This window comes from Anas platyrhynchos, chromosome 26, assembly GCF_047663525.1.
Source record: "Anas platyrhynchos isolate ZD024472 breed Pekin duck chromosome 26, IASCAAS_PekinDuck_T2T, whole genome shotgun sequence".
Taxonomy (NCBI): Eukaryota; Metazoa; Chordata; class Aves; order Anseriformes; family Anatidae; genus Anas; species Anas platyrhynchos.
Window position 1 is genome coordinate 6,037,651 of NC_092612.1, and position 17,266 is coordinate 6,054,916.

A 17,266-nucleotide genomic window follows, 5' to 3' on the forward strand; every position below is an offset into this window, starting at 1 on the left:
CATAACCTGTGAGAAAACAATATGGGGCAAACTATAACCGCCATTTAGATATAAGTAGCATACTCTATGGATACAACAAGCATCCTGATCATCATGTAAGTCCTCTATGAATACTTCAGTTTGCACAAAAGAGAAAGAGAAAGAAAGATTTTACTGAGACTAGGAAGCAGATGATTTTAATCATACTCAAGAGCATCAGAACTGCAATTCACTGAAGGAGCAACGGTCAAAAGAGTTTAGGCAGCAATTTGCTTGTCAGCATTTAGGTCAGATTTAAGTCAAGTGAGAAGAAAACTTTAACTTTGTATTCTTGTGAACCACTGTCTCAGCGTGCCTTTAAGAACAGAGAAAATACTCCTTTAATTAACACTTTCAAAAATAACTAACTCTAAAGTCTTTAATACTGCAAAAGCTCTGAGAGACTAAATTTCATGTACTAGAAAACGAAGCAGAAAGTATTTACAACCATTCACACAATTCTTGTCTTAAAGAAACAAAATCAGCAATTTTGCAAACAACTTGTTCAAACATTTAAAATTGTTGACTGTAACTTGCAAAGCTACTTATAAACTTGACTGTACTGCTTGACTACTTGACTGTAACTCGTAAAGCTAGTAACAGGAAATAATTAATCTTGCCTGGGTTTTTAGCAATTCGTTATTTTCCCTCAGAGAGTTAAGCGATGACCTCAGTTCATTATTTTCATCAGTCATTTTTCTAAAGGGTTGTCTCAGTTGGCTCCTTTTTGTCCCATGCTGCTAGAGAAATATCAAATTTTAAAACGTGATTAACAAGAGAGTCTTTTTAGAAATAATTCCCAACTAAGTTCCATTTCAGTGTTAAAAAACAGGACAAACTTTCAAAGATCAAATTTGTAATTCTTCATGGTCCAATCTGCACATACCACCAGTAGTGAAGAAAGCAACATCCACACCACATATTAAGAAGAAATAAAGAAAATGGGAGCCATGGTGTACAGCCTATGGATCTTTTTTTTTTTTTTCCAGAAAATACCTAGATCTTCTCATTGATCCTCTTGTACATTCCTCAGTTAAGTCAGGTGTGGGAAAGAATTGTGAATGAAAACAAATGTCAAAGCTTTTGTTTACACTTAGCTCTTTTTTTTTTTTAGCATCCATTTTAACCACAAATATGCCCAATTCTCCCTTTTTTGAATCTTTCAAATATTCTAACTATTCACTGCTGATAGTTAAGATGCTTTAGTTCACCTGTACTTAAACACCTGTCCTGCAGTGTCCAGCAATGTATCCAATACGTGCTACATTTCATTGAATTGGAAAAAAATAATTGTGAAACTCAAGATAGTAATCTTTTAATATTTGTTGTTATTATTAGTCCACAATATAATTTAATACCAGTACATACCATTAAAATATAAGCAAAAACAGACAAAAGAAACTGCAACAAAGGAAAATTGAAGCGACAATTACTTGTAACAGTCAAAAACCTGCGTGCCTTGAAAAAGAAACCAAGGAATATGTCTTTTTTCCCCTTCACTGGAAATTTGAAATATAATTAAATATTTTCCAGCAGATTCTGAAAAAAAAAACAACACTGAGGCTTTGAAGCTGAGTATAAAAAAAATGTTTTCAGAAAATAACACTGTTACTGAGCATAACCTGTGAGAAAACAATATGGGGCAAACTATAACCGCCATTTAGATATAAGTAGCATACTCTATGGATACAACAAGCATCCTGATCATCATGTAAGTCCTCTATGAATACTTCAGTTTGCACAAAAGAGAAAGAGAAAGAAAGATTTTACTGAGACTAGGAAGCAGATGATTTTAATCATACTCAAGAGCATCAGAACTGCAATTCACTGAAGGAGCAACGGTCAAAAGAGTTTAGGCAGCAATTTGCTTGTCAGCACTTAGGTCAGATTTAAGTCAAGTGAGAAGAAAACTTTAACTTTGTATTCTTGTGAACCACTGTCTCAGCGTGCCTTTAAGAACAGAGAAAATACTCCTTTAATTAACACTTTCAAAAATAACTAACTCGAAAGTCTTTAATACTGCAAAAGCTCTGAGAGACTAAATTTCATGTACTAGAAAACGAAGCAGAAAGTATTTACAACCATTCACACAATTCTTGTCTTAAAGAAACAAAATCAGCAATTTTGCAAACAACTTGTTCAAACATTTAAAATTGTTGACTGTAACTTGCAAAGCTACTTATAAACTTGACTGTACTGCTTGACTACTTGACTGTAACTCGTAAAGCTAGTAACAGGAAATAATTAATCTTGCCTGGGTTTTTAGCAATTCGTTATTTTCCCTCAGAGAGTTAAGCGATGACCTCAGTTCGTTATTTTCATCAGTCATTTTTCTCAAGGTTTCTCTCAGTTGGCTCATTTTTGTCTCATGCTGCTTATTTTCATCAGTCATTTTTCTCAAGGTTTCTCTCAGTTGGCTCATTTTTGTCTCATGCTGCTAGAGAAATATCAAATTTTAAAACGTGATTAACAAGAGAGTCTTTTTAGAAATAATTCTCAACTAAGTTCCATTTCAGTGTTAAAAAACAGGACAAACTTTCAAAGATCAAATTTGTAATTCTTCATGGTCCAATCTGCACATACCACCAGTAGTGAAGAAAGCAACATCCACACCACATATTAAGAAGAAATATAAAGAAAATGGGAGCCATGGTGTACAGCCTATGGATCTTTTTTTTTTTTTTTTTCCAGAAAATACCTAGATCTTCTCATTGATCCTCTTGTACATTCCTCAGTTAAGTCAGGTGTGGGAAAGAATTGTGAATGAAAACAAATGTCAAAGCTTTTGTTTACACTTAGCTCTTTTTTTTTTTTAGCATCCATTTTAACCACAAATATGCCCAATTCTCCCTTTTTTGAATCTTTCAAATATTCTAACTATTCACTGCTGATAGTTAAGACGCTTTAGTTCACCTGTACTTAAACACCTGTCCTGCAATGTCCAGCAATGTATCCAATACGTGCTACATTTCATCGAATTGGAAAAAATTAATTGTGAAACTCAAGATAGTAATCTTTTAATATTTGTTGTTATTATTAGTCCATAATATAATTTAATACCAGTACATACCATTAAAATATAAGCAAAAACAGACAAAAGAAACTGCAACAAAGGAAAATTGAAGCGACAATTACTTGTAACAGTCAAAAACCTGCGTGCCTTGAAAAAGAAACCAAGGAATGTGTCTTTTTTCCCCTTCACTGGAAATTTGAAATATAATTAAATATTTTCCAGCAGATTCTGAAAAAAAAAACAACACTGAGGCTTTGAAGCTGAGTGTAAAACAAATGTTTTCAGAAAATAACACTGTTACTGAGCATGACCTGTGAGAAAACAATATGGGGCAAACTATAACCGCCATTTAGATATAAGTAGCATACTCTATGGATACAACAAGCATCCTGATCATCATGTAAGTCCTCTATGAATACTTCAGTTTGCACAAAAGAGAAAGAGAAAGAAAGATTTTACTGAGACTAGGAAGCAGATGATTTTAATCATACTCAAGAGCATCAGAACTGCAATTCACTGAAGGAGCAACGGTCAAAAGAGTTTAGGCAGCAATTTGCTTGTCAGCATTTAGGTCAGATTTAAGTCAAGTGAGAAGAAAACTTTAACTTTGTATTCTTGTGAACCACTGTCTCAGCGTGCCTTTAAGAACAGAGAAAATACTCCTTTAATTAACACTTTCAAAAATAACTAACTCTGAAGTCTTTAATACTGCAAAAGCTCTGAGAGACTAAATTTCATGTACTAGAAAACGAAGCAGAAAGTATTTACAACCATTCACACAATTCTTGTCTTAAAGAAACAAAATCAGCAATTTTGCAAACAACTTGTTCAAACATTTAAAATTGTTGACTGTAACTTGCAAAGCTACTTATAAACTTGACTGTACTGCTTGACTACTTGACTGTAACTCGTAAAGCTAGTAACAGGAAATAATTAATCTTGCCTGGGTTTTTAGCAATTCGTTATTTTCCCTCAGAGAGTTAAGCGATGACCTCAGTTCGTTATTTTCATCAGTCATTTTTCTCAAGGTTTCTCTCAGTTGGCTCATTTTTGTCTCATGCTGCTTATTTTCATCAGTCATTTTTCTCAAGGTTTCTCTCAGTTGGCTCATTTTTGTCTCATGCTGCTAGAGAAATATCAAATTTTAAAACGTGATTAACAAGAGAGTCTTTTTAGAAATAATTCTCAACTAAGTTCCATTTCAGTGTTAAAAAACAGGACAAACTTTCAAAGATCAAATTTGTAATTCTTCATGGTCCAATCTGCACATACCACCAGTAGTGAAGAAAGCAACATCCACACCACATATTAAGAAGAAATATAAAGAAAATGGGAGCCATGGTGTACAGCCTATGGATCTTTTTTTTTTTTTTTTCCAGAAAATACCTAGATCTTCTCATTGATCCTCTTGTACATTCCTCAGTTAAGTCAGGTGTGGGAAAGAATTGTGAATGAAAACAAATGTCAAAGCTTTTGTTTACACTTAGCTCTTTTTTTTTTTTTAGCATCCATTTTAACCACAAATATGCCCAATTCTCCCTTTTTTGAATCTTTCAAATATTCTAACTATTCACTGCTGATAGTTAAGACGCTTTAGTTCACCTGTACTTAAACACCTGTCCTGCAATGTCCAGCAATGTATCCAATACGTGCTACATTTCATCGAATTGGAAAAAATTAATTGTGAAACTCAAGATAGTAATCTTTTAATATTTGTTGTTATTATTAGTCCATAATATAATTTAATACCAGTACATACCATTAAAATATAAGCAAAAACAGACAAAAGAAACTGCAACAAAGGAAAATTGAAGCGACAATTACTTGTAACAGTCAAAAACCTGCGTGCCTTGAAAAAGAAACCAAGGAATGTGTCTTTTTTCCCCTTCACTGGAAATTTGAAATATAATTAAATATTTTCCAGCAGATTCTGAAAAAAAAAACAACACTGAGGCTTTGAAGCTGAGTGTAAAACAAATGTTTTCAGAAAATAACACTGTTACTGAGCATGACCTGTGAGAAAACAATATGGGGCAAACTATAACCGCCATTTAAATATAAGTAGCATACTCTATGGATACAACAAGCATCCTGATCATCATGTAAGTCCTCTATGAATACTTCAGTTTGCACAAAAGAGAAAGAGAAAGAAAGATTTTACTGAGACTAGGAAGCAGATGATTTTAATCATACTCAAGAGCATCAGAACTGCAATTCACTGAAGGAGCAACGGTCAAAAGAGTTTAGGCAGCAATTTGCTTGTCAGCATTTAGGTCAGATTTAAGTCAAGTGAGAAGAAAACTTTAACTTTGTATTCTTGTGAACCACTGTCTCAGCGTGCCTTTAAGAACAGAGAAAATACTCCTTTAATTAACACTTTCAAAAATAACTAACTCTGAAGTCTTTAATACTGCAAAAGCTCTGAGAGACTAAATTTCATGTACTAGAAAACGAAGCAGAAAGTATTTACAACCATTCACACAATTCTTGTCTTAAAGAAACAAAATCAGCAATTTTGCAAACAACTTGTTCAAACATTTAAAATTGTTGACTGTAACTTGCAAAGCTACTTATAAACTTGACTGTACTGCTTGACTACTTGACTGTAACTCGTAAAGCTAGTAACAGGAAATAATTAATCTTGCCTGGGTTTTTAGCAATTCGTTATTTTCCCTCAGAGAGTTAAGCGATGACCTCAGTTCGTTATTTTCATCAGTCATTTTTCTCAAGGTTTCTCTCAGTTGGCTCATTTTTGTCTCATGCTGCTTATTTTCATCAGTCATTTTTCTCAAGGTTTCTCTCAGTTGGCTCATTTTTGTCTCATGCTGCTAGAGAAATATCAAATTTTAAAACGTGATTAACAAGAGAGGCTTTTTAGAAATAATTCTCAACTAAGTTCCATTTCAGTGTTAAAAAACAGGACAAACTTTCAAAGATCAAATTTGTAATTCTTCATGGTCCAATCTGCACATACCACCAGTAGTGAAGAAAGCAACATCCACACCACATATTAAGAAGAAATATAAAGAAAATGGGAGCCATGGTGTACAGTCTATGGATCTTTTTTTTTTTTTTTTTTTTCCAGAAAATACCTAGATCTTCTCATTGATCCTCTTGTACATTCCTCAGTTAAGTCAGGTGTGGGAAAGAATTGTGAATGAAAACAAATGTCAAAGCTTTTGTTTACACTTAGCTCTTTTTTTTTTTTAGCATCCATTTTAACCACAAATATGCCCAATTCTCCCTTTTTTGAATCTTTCAAATATTCTAACTATTCACTGCTGATAGTTAAGACGCTTTAGTTCACCTGTACTTAAGCACCTGTCCTGCAATGTCCAGCAATGTATCCAATACGTGCTACATTTCATCGAATTGGAAAAAAGTAATTGTGAAACTCAAGATAGTAATCTTTTAATATTTGTTGTTATTATTAGTCCACAATATAATTTAATACCAGTACATACCATTAAAATATAAGCAAAAACAGACAAAAGAAACTGCAACAAAGGAAAATTGAAGCGACAATTACTTGTAACAGTCAAAAACCTGCGTGCCTTGAAAAAGAAACCAAGGAATGTGTCTTTTTTCCCCTTCACTGGAAATTTGAAATATAATTAAATATTTTCCAGCAGATTCTGAAAAAAAAAACAACACTGAGGCTTTGAAGCTGAGTATAAAACAATGTTTTCAGAAAATAACACTGTTACTGAGCATGACCTGTGAGAAAACAATATGGGGCAAACTATAACCGCCATTTAAATATAAGTAGCATACTCTATGGATACAACAAGCATCCTGATCATCATGTAAGTCCTCTATGAATACTTCAGTTTGCACAAAAGAGAAAGAGAAAGAAAGATTTTACTGAGACTAGGAAGCAGATGATTTTAATCATACTCAAGAGCATCAGAACTGCAATTCACTGAAGGAGCAACGGTCAAAAGAGTTTAGGCAGCAATTTGCTTGTCAGCATTTAGGTCAGATTTAAGTCAAGTGAGAAGAAAACTTTAACGTTGTATTCTTGTGAACCACTGTCTCAGCGTGCCTTTAAGAACAGAGAAAATACTCCTTTAATTAACACTTTCAAAAATAACTAACTCTAAAGTCTTTAATACTGCAAAAGCTCTGAGAGACTAAATTTCATGTACTAGAAAACGAAGCAGAAAGTATTTACAACCATTCACACAATTCTTGTCTTAAAGAAACAAAATCAGCAATTTTGCAAACAACTTGTTCAAACATTTAAAATTGTTGACTGTAACTTGCAAAGCTACTTATAAACTTGACTGTACTGCTTGACTACTTGACTGTAACTCGTAAAGCTAGTAACAGGAAATAATTAATCTTGCCTGGGTTTTTAGCAATTCGTTATTTTCCCTCAGAGAGTTAAGCGATGACCTCAGTTCGTTATTTTCATCAGTCATTTTTCTCAAGGTTTCTCTCAGTTGGCTCATTTTTGTCTCATGCTGCTAGAGAAATATCAAATTTTAAAACGTGATTAACAAGAGAGTCTTTTTAGAAATAATTCTCAACTAAGTTCCATTTCAGTGTTAAAAAACAGGACAAACTTTCAAAGATCAAATTTGTAATTCTTCATGGTCCAATCTGCACATACCACCAGTAGTGAAGAAAGCAACATCCACACCACATATTAAGAAGAAATATAAAGAAAATGGGAGCCATGGTGTACAGCCTATGGATCTTTTTTTTTTTTTCCAGAAAATACCTAGATCTTCTCATTGATCCTCTTGTACATTCCTCAGTTAAGTCAGGTGTGGGAAAGAATTGTGAATGAAAACAAATGTCAAAGCTTTTGTTTACACTTAGCTCTTTTTTTTTTTTTTAGCATCCATTTTAACCACAAATATGCCCAATTCTCCCTTTTTTGAATCTTTCAAATATTCTAACTATTCACTGCTGATAGTTAAGACGCTTTAGTTCACCTGTACTTAAACACCTGTCCTGCAATGTCCAGGAATGTATCCAATACGTGCTACATTTCATCGAATTGGAAAAAAATAATTGTGAAACTCAAGATAGTAATCTTTTAATATTTGTTGTTATTATTAGTCCACAATATAATTTAATACCAGTACATACCATTAAAATATAAGCAAAAACAGACAAAAGAAACTGCAACAAAGGAAAATTGAAGCGACAATTACTTGTAACAGTCAAAAACCTGCGTGCCTTGAAAAAGAAACCAAGGAATGTGTCTTTTTTCCCCTTCACTGGAAATTTGAAATATAATTAAATATTTTCCAGCAGATTCTGAAAAAAAAACCAACACTGAGGCTTTGAAGCCGAGTATAAAACAAATGTTTTCAGAAAGTAACATTCCATTTCTCAGAAACCGTGAGAATCTTCTATGTGAAAATAGCTTTTTGTTCAGAAGTGTTGTCTTCTGCACTAGGAATTGAACCATCCACTACATTTTCTTAAGCCTCACTCTCAGACTGTTATCATGCTGCAAAAAGGACTTAAGCGGTAAATATAGAAATGATCTCATCAACAAAGAAAATGCTACAGATAGGCTCCAAACGGAGTGCTCAATTACTTCCATTGAAAAGGCCAAACCTTTAGAGTTAACCAAGCCTAGGAAAAGCTTGCCCAGCTTGGGATGGAACAGGAGCAAGGTGGCTTGAAATTGACCATAAAGTTTCAAAACAGTCAGGGACAGCAGAATTATAAGTGAAAGGTTTTGAGAGGAAATAAAAAAGAATTAATATTCTCAATTTCTCCAAACCACATTACACAATGCTTTATAAGGCTTGCATATTTGGGGTTTTGACAATAATTTCACAGTTCTTCAGGGATTTGGCAATAATTTCACAGACCACAGGGCTGTTGTAGGTGGTGCCAGGATGTCTAAACCATCCAATTCCATTATCAAATCGGGTACCATCTGTATCATAATAAAGTGCATCACTTCATTCCTGCCAAATGTTTGTCTAGTCTGTTCCGAAGACCTGCAAATACTGGAAGCACCAGTCTTACTGACCTCTCTAACCCAGTGGTTAACTGCTTCATTTTAATCTAGTTTTCCCAAATTTCAACAGTAATCTGTACCTACACATCCCACAATTCATTGCACCATTCTGAACTGGAAACCACACCAAACTCACTAACAACAGTTTGGCACTTTTTATGCTAAATCTTTCATTTGGGGGTTTCAAACACTTTAAAGAAATAAGCATTATATCCAGCAAACATATGATGGCTTAAGAAAACTACAAGCAAGTTAAAATGTATGGGGAGCAATAAGAATCACTAAGTAAGTTATTGTACTTTTTTCATAGTTCCAAGTACTGCCTAAACGTCTTCATCAGCATCTTTTATTGCAGCGAAAGCTGCTTCACATCTGTGAAGCAATTCTTCTCGCTCAACTAGAGCACGTTCTCGTCTCTCAAGTTCCAGTGCATATTTCTCCTGTGCTGAACGCTCCCTCTATACCAAGGAAAAAAAATGTTGAAACGCCTTCGAAACACATGAAATTACCGATTTATAGTGAACTAGAATTCTTTCCTCTGCAGATATGCTTAGGTTTTGTTTTTAATTATAGTGTTACACAATAGCTGACTAATTAGAAGTATCCTAATGGCCATCTACATTCAATTGGATTTGCGGCAGGACTGCTTGGCCTTCCAAAATGCAGAATTCAACTCTGCATGGCTGTTCAAGTAACAGCATAGACAATTAAAAGTAGGATTTTGTTTCCAGAAGTTTTGGATAATGCTATTATCTGTAAGACAAAAGAGTCCAGTGCCCTAAACACTAGATTGCTGTATTGTTTCTTCAGTTAGTGGAAAGCACCTCTAGGAAAGTGGTGAGAAAAAAGATACGCACAATTCTTTTGATCTTGGATGGTGCAAAAGACAGTCCCAGCAGGAAATCTAGCAGAAGCACAGAAGCTGTTACAGAATAAAACCAATGCAGGTTTGGGAGCTCTTTAGTTAGTGGCCCAAGCCTGCTGGTGGATAAACTATTGGGAGTCACCAGCAGCAGAAAAGTAAAGGCAGAAGGGATGGTCTTCACAGAAGATCAAGTCAAGAGGGCAAGTGCTCTTGAATGCCCAGAGTGAAGAGCATAGTTTCAGGTGCTGTCAGGAAAAGCAGTGCTTGCAGGTGTTTCTCTCCATGCCAACACCGCATCACAAGACACAACTCTTGGAATAATAGCACTGTGTTCAAACTCCCTTCAGCAGAGCAAATATCTGATCTAACCACTACCCATGTCATTACCAAGTCAGTGAACTAATTTAGGGGAAGAGGTGGATGATGACAGTGATATAGTTAGTAATTTCTGAATTCTCTGTCAAAAGTGAGAATCTTTGTAACATTACTGATCATTACAAAATGTCTGAGGCCATTACAGTTCCTACCTGGAGATTCTGACGGGCGACTTGCAGTTCGCTATTACTCTGACTTTTACCTAAATGGGATGGTAAGGTGTTATCTGTGGAGAAAAAGAACACACTTTACATTAAAAATATAGTCTTAAATAAATAAAGACTGCTTATCCAAACCAGCGAAAGTGTATTTTAAGCGTTTACAGCGACCAGCATAAAGCAAGACATATTGAAATGAAAAAGTAATCTCCTAAAGAATTACGGAGAAATGCTCAAAGTTTTGTTCCATGACTTGTTTGAATCAATCTATGCACGGACTGAAACATGAGGTAGCCAAAGTTTCCTTTTTGTTATGGCTTCAGGAAAGTGATTAACTGCTGAATAGACCCGGACCTCTCCTATTTCCCGTTGAGTGAAACACTTCAGAACTGCAATTTAACAAATTGCTACTGAGTAAATTAAGAGGAATTTAGTTGTATACAATGAGAGTTGATGTACAATAGTCACAGTTTCTCTGTTAAGAATTTAGTTTAGAATAAAGAGAAGCCAGTCCACCATTTAGGGAACCTGAGCACTTTCATTTCTGATAAAGGCTGCCTCACACTCGACTCTAAAAATACTAATAGATACGCCTCTTGCTCGAATATTTAGTCCTACCTAACCGACTACATTAGCAATGAGCATGAGCACCCATATAGCCCCAATGCAAATTCCTTTTTGTCATTCCTGGTCCTCCCTTGTTCTGTCTTGAAGACCCAAGTGTACATCTTTGGCACAAATGACGATAACACAAACATTACTGCCCATTGTTCCAAACCAGTATTAGTCCGACACTGCCATTATTACAGAGCTGAATTCATTCTTAGATGGTTAGAAACATATTCGGAGCCTGTATTCATAGGTCACATAGGAAGACAGACCTGCCTTCCCATTGACGCTTACCGATGTCCAAACACAAAGAGCTAAACAGGCAGCAGCAAATGAAAACGGATCAGAACAGACTAGAGAACACAGAAAGGATAGAAGTAGGGAAGTATGTGACAGATTCTTAAGAACCAAGCATAACAATACTGCTTCTCAGCAACATGTTACAGCATAAATTGAAACTCCTTACATATTCACTCCTCTTTTGGAGTGATTAGGGCCATACTAGCTGTTCAGTGTTGCTATCTGTCTTCTTACTGCAATACGAAGTATTTCTAGAAGAACCTCTGGTACAGACAGTCATGTTTATGCTGAGTTTCAGAGAGTAACGCCTCTTACCAACATCATATTTATGAAGTTCCGCTAGCGATGGTGCTTTACAATCCAGCAACTGCTCCTATTGAACATGAAGGCAACGCATTAATATTTCATCTTGCATGTGGGCCTTTTCAACAACTACATTAACAGACAACTCTTGCCTCCACCACACAAACTACATTACTTACACTATTAAAGCTGAAAAGCTTCCAGTTATTACGAAGCTTAATGAAACACTCAAACATTTAAAATAGGGAAAAAAAATCAGAATTTGTCTCTTATGGATGGCATGTTCAGCTTGTGAAACCATTTGGTTCAAAGGCAGCATACCCTGCCACAGAATAGCCTGTCTAAAACAAACATCTTAAGACTAAGTGTCATTGCTGCTGTGTTACACAAAACTAATACCTGTGCAAAAGTCAGACTGTGCGACTGAAGGCTTTTACGCAGCCATCGAGAGTTAGAGCATTCCTTACTTTCTGCTCTATTTAATCCAAATTTAGAAAACAAACAAGCAGCATAGAGGGCAAGGAAGTCTGAGTTCTCAGGCCTGATACCTTCCTGCCAGTCACACAATAAATAGAGAACTGCCTACCTAGTCTTAACTTCTTGGATGTGACTACTAGCATGATTTTCCTGCATTTTTGAAGACTGTCAACCCTGAAACCTTGACAAGTGTACGAAAGCCTGCAGTTGCAGTTTTCTTGAAAGCTAGACCGAAGTGTCAAATGGCAGAGAAATTAACATTTCTTTAAATAGAAGAATAGGAAATCTAGAAAAATAGAATAAATTCTAGAAGAATTACATCTAAAGAATATTAATTCCATTAGATTTAATACTCAAGATTCTAAAATAATTTAGCCAGGAAGTTTTACAGAAGATGACACGGGAAAAGTGCTCCTCCAGTCAGACGCTAGAAGCTTCTGAACGTCACAGAACAGAGGTTGGAAATTGGCATTTACCTTCAACTTGTAAACAGCAGGGCTTCCAGGAAACAACTTAGCAGATTTTTCAACCCAGTATTTTGCTCTTTCATCAGTGACGGCATTATTGCACAGTAACTCCGCTATCTTCAGTACTAGATCTTTCTGCATTGGGTTCAACTCCACAGAACGCTAGTTTTCCCCATGCACGCACACCGGAAAAAAAGGCAGGAAAAAAAAGGTAACTTGATCTTGCAATCCACACAGAATGGGAAAGAAAATTATAACAGTCATTGAAAAGACACAGGTATTCAAATTAGACAGATCTATTAGTAAATACTTTTTGAATGAGTTAAGAAAGACCTCAGTTGCTAAATGCATCACTAGTCTACAGCACCCAGATACATCTGCTGCAACTCAAAAGAGCAAAAATTCAGAAAAGAAAGAATTTCCAAGGGAAAAAACGCAGAAGCCAGCTACTCTGCCCCCACCACCAGCTATACGCAGGCAGCTGGACTCTTACGTACCTTTAGTCTAACTCCATATAGACATTTTTGAAGAAATATATAATTAAGTCACACCCTACGACAAGCTGGGATGTATTGGCAGCAAAACTTTTGAGCACATCCTCTCCCTCCCCAAAACCTGAACAAAGGCATTCTGATGGTGAATTTTTCATTGGGCAATCATATAAATAAATGTCAATTATGTTCGCCCTGCCCCATCTCACACCCCCCCAAACAAAACCCCCCAAAAAAGCAATAAATACGAACAACTAGAAAACACCCTAGGTCTAGTCTTCCAGTAGCAACTAGATTACTGCTGTCACCTGAGCCCTTGCTAAGAATCTGTCACTGCTGTCAAATTCCCTAATCCAAAGGGCAATGTAAGATATGGAAAGAATTTAGTAGCAGCTAGCACAAAGACCCAGTCTAGGTCACAAAAGAATCATCTTAAAAAAAAAATACTGATGAAGCAAAACACATCAAATGAAGAATCCCCTCTGCAGTACGTCATATACACCTTTGGCAACAGAAAGCATACATATTACACTTTTTCCACAAACATGTTTTCTTCTATGCATTTAAGAAAAGTCCAGAACAGAATGATTTTAAAAGTCCCTTTACAATGGATTAAAGCAGGACATCGGAGGTCGGTGGAGTACTTACCCTGTAACATCCAAAAGCTTCTTCTATGTTGTCCTCAGCTTCATAAATTTGTCCAAGAAATCTGTGTGCTCTCGCATCTCTCTTTTGCACACTGAGGTATGTAAATATATACCTATGGAGCAGGAAAAAAAGGATCAATATTCCTCAATAATACGAGTCCCTCTGTCCTCCCCCGCCCCCCCCCAGTGTCCACGGAAGCGGGGCAGGAATTTAACATGTGATACAGGAAATGCAGTCATGGTTGGTTCCAGATACCTGGTCTGGACCTTAAAGTACAGAACATTATTTTTACATGTACAGACGCTACTTATTTGCCACCAAGTATTGGTATTTATTAAAAAAAAAAAAAAAAAAAAAAAAAGAGAAAGAAACTGTAACTGTAATTGCTTCATAATACAATGGAATAAAAGCCATTTCAAACAGCAAGTTTTTCAATATCACGTAACTAATTATCTAAGTTGCTGTTTTATAAAGATTTAAACAGCACTTGATACCCACATCTACTGCTACTGTAAAGCAGCATGATAGCGATCTTGATTTCTCCAGTCTACTTCATATTCACTTAGCTTTTCTAAAGTACTTTAGAGAACAGAATAGCAGAATACAGCAACGCGTATTACCTTTTAGCAAGTTCATATTCCTTTATTTCAAAATACAGCTTAGCGAACTGGAATCCTTTCAACGATTTCTGAATGGAAAACACACAACAAGCACATTTTAGATGTACAACACTTTCAAAGTAATTGCATAGGAAGACCCTTCTGATACTTTTTGAGAGACTGAATTTGATAACTAGTTATCAGCTCCAGTCCGCTCCTCATAACCAAAGTTTTGTTTTTGAAAGATGTGGGATTTGGAAAACAATGTTTTTCCTGTAACTGGCCAAGGCTACAAACGTGAAATTGAGGTTACTGGTGAAGCAAGCAACAAGCCTTAATACTTGTGACATTTCACAACCACTTCTTACTGAAGAGTGTAGAAGAAGTAGAAGAGAGTCTGCTACATTTAAAGTACAGCCTGTTTTTTTCCCCCAATGTAACAATGTTGCAAAAAGAACCCCTAAAATCTGACAGAGTAAACAAAAAAGATGGTACTTAGTCCTGGTCTAGTACATATCACTCACAACTGTTTCAATATAGGTAAAATGTTTTCTTCCCACCTAAGAAATCCCACCTACTCTCAGTTTATATACAAAATGCATCAATACAGTAATTTATTTCTGATGTCATCAGTCTGAGATAGCTTGAACACACTTGTTCTGGGGATGAAAGACGAAAGGTATTTAAGGAGGAATAAAACAAGGAAACGAAAGCGAGAAAAAGCAAAACAGAAAACTGAGCAAGCAAGAGGGCAAGATGGGAGAAGCACGGGCAGGAGGAAATGAGTCAAAGGAAAGAGCTAGAGAACTACAAAGTCACAAGCAAAAACTTCAAGGTAGAAGCTATTTTTAAATATGTATTTAAAATCCGAGCTCCCAACATCGGATCAAAAAGCAGGTCTGTGAACTCCAAACTACTGGAGGTAGTTAGGCCCAACGACGCAAAACATGAATCAACGGTCTGCATTCGAAATACACTCAAATTGCTACTCCCCACCCCTCCCCCACCCCCAAGTGATCTATGTAAAACTTTAAGTGAATTTTAATGAAAACAGGCCTCCGCGTTTTCGGTCCATCTTTTCAGGTATCACTGACACGCCAGAGCGGACTCACGCTTGACACCTTGCGGACAGGGATGAAAAGCAACCTCAAAAGAAACGCTTGCAGCCTTGGCAGACCCTTCCCTCCGAAATCAACACAACAAGGAAACCAGTAACTATTCCCTCGGTGGACTGTGCTACACAGTCAGCTGTAAGCATCGCTCGAAAGTCAAAACTAAACGCGTCCGGTGGCCTTGAGCACAAGAAGAGGAGAGGAAATATTTTGTGTCGAGGCCACCGGGGAGTATCAACACTGTGGGAACGTATCTGTGCACCTGGCGGCGATGCACTTGACGCTGTCTAGCCCAAGCAGTGCCCAAGTCGAACCCACAAAGTCACAGGACAGCTTTGCTGCTGCTGCTGCTGCTGGGAAAGGCACCAACCAAAGGCACAGCCCCTGCACGCAGTCCCTACCGGATCACGCTTAGCTCGGGCACATTCACGCCGCTTCAAAGCAACTCCGAGCGGCAGGCCGGGATCTTTCAGGATTAGGGCCCGCTGAATCGCATCAGGCGGCTGAGCGTTTCCCAGCTAAAATGGGCACGGGTGGCGTTTGTCACCCCCGGGCCCGCTGGCTGACAGGGAGCGGAGCTGTGCGCCCCCAGCCCCCCTCGCTCGGCGCTGTCGCTTCAGCGAGCGGCCGGCCAGAAACCTCCACGGCGCCGCACGGAAAGGACACTGAAACTTGAAGGCGGCGCGGTGCTTCGTTTGTGAAGGAAAGTACCTCTCCCTCGCTCCGGCCCCGAGGAAAGCCCTGCTATAAAACCCCTCCTGTCCGTGAGGCGCCGCGGGGCAGGGGCAGGGGCAGGGGCAGGGGCAGGGGCAGCCCCAACCCTCCCCTCACGACGCCGGCCACCCCCCTAGCCCCCCACCCCACCCGGGACCCCACCGGGACCCCACCGGGACCCCATCGGGACCCCCTCCGCCTCCCCCCCCGCCGGCCAAGGGAAGCGGCGAGGCCTCGCTCACCTCTCTCCGAGAAGCCGCAGAGGCCTGCACGGAGGCGACACAGCGCTCCACCTCGGCCTTGCTGCGCCTCAACATGGCGACCGCAGCAGCGCCGAGCCCGGCCGGGCTCCGCTCCGCTCCGCTCCGCTCCCGTGCCGCGCCGCGCCGCCGCAGCGGCACAAACAAACAGCTCCAGGCGGGGCACAGGCCGCGCCCTAGGAACGCCGCGCACGCAGCGCGCTACGCACACTGCGCACACTGCGCACACCCCCGCTGAATGCGCAGGAGCCGTTGCCACAGTGCGGGGAGGGGAGGGGCGAGGCTGTGACGCATGCGCGGGGCGGCCGCTGGGGCTCCCTGACAGGGCTTTAGGAACTGAGTTTGCAAAGGGTCCCTCAGAAAGTAGCTGGGAGCAGCCCTGAAGACGCGCAGGCTGCAGAGTTTGAGACACGAGCTGTAACTTATTCTTTTGGATTGATTGATTTAATTTTGTAAGCCGTAAGGCGGTTGCCCCGCGGCTTGCTGGAGGTGTGCCCCTCTCGCTTTTCTGCAAGTTCCAGGCACTTTGCTCAAATGGAGGCCACTGGGCTGTCCCCAAATGGTGTGATATCTCTGTGGACAGGCTGCGTTAAAAATTCATCCCCTCCTCAGTCTCTAGCGTCCCACTGACATGCACAAGTTTCCTGCTGGACCTAAGCACTACCCACATCTCCACAACTCCTCCCGCCTTTATAAAAAAAAAAAATAATAATAAAGTATCCACCTTATTTCTGTAAGCAGCAGCCACCTGACACCCTGCCGGAGTTAACCCTCTGTTTTATTATTTGCCCTATTAATGGGGATTTCTTTACACATTGGCTTTAATTCCATAAGAAGAAACAGCATTTTTTTCCCCTCTTCTTTTTAA

The 17,266-nt window shown here is 38.5% G+C and overlaps 1 protein-coding gene across 1 annotated transcript; it reads right to left on the reverse strand.

The window, feature by feature from the left end:
* Positions 1–611: 611 nt before the first annotated feature.
* Positions 612–16,644, reverse strand: LOC113842089 (RANBP2-like and GRIP domain-containing protein 8). The gene is made up of 7 exons (XM_072027871.1): positions 16,381–16,644; positions 14,334–14,401; positions 13,714–13,825; positions 12,584–12,736; positions 11,643–11,700; positions 10,413–10,486; positions 612–755 (listed from the first exon to the last, which is right to left on the reverse strand). The coding sequence occupies exons 1-7, from the start codon at positions 16,453–16,455 to the stop codon at positions 612–614; spliced, it is 684 nt and encodes a 227-aa protein (XP_071883972.1). The 5' UTR covers positions 16,456–16,644.
* Between the last annotated feature and the right edge of the window lie 622 nt (positions 16,645–17,266).

Coding starts and splice junctions, on each gene's coding strand:
- LOC113842089 (XM_072027871.1), bottom strand. CDS start 16,455: ATGTTGAGGCGCAGCAAGGCCGAGGTGGAGCGCTGTGTCGCCTCCGTG. Junction 13,826..14,333: donor GAATATGAACTTGCTAAAAG/GTAATACGCGTT, acceptor CCTGCTCCATAG/GTATATATTTACATACCTCA. Junction 11,701..12,583: donor CTGCTGTTTACAAGTTGAAG/GTAAATGCCAAT, acceptor CATGTTCAATAG/GAGCAGTTGCTGGATTGTAA.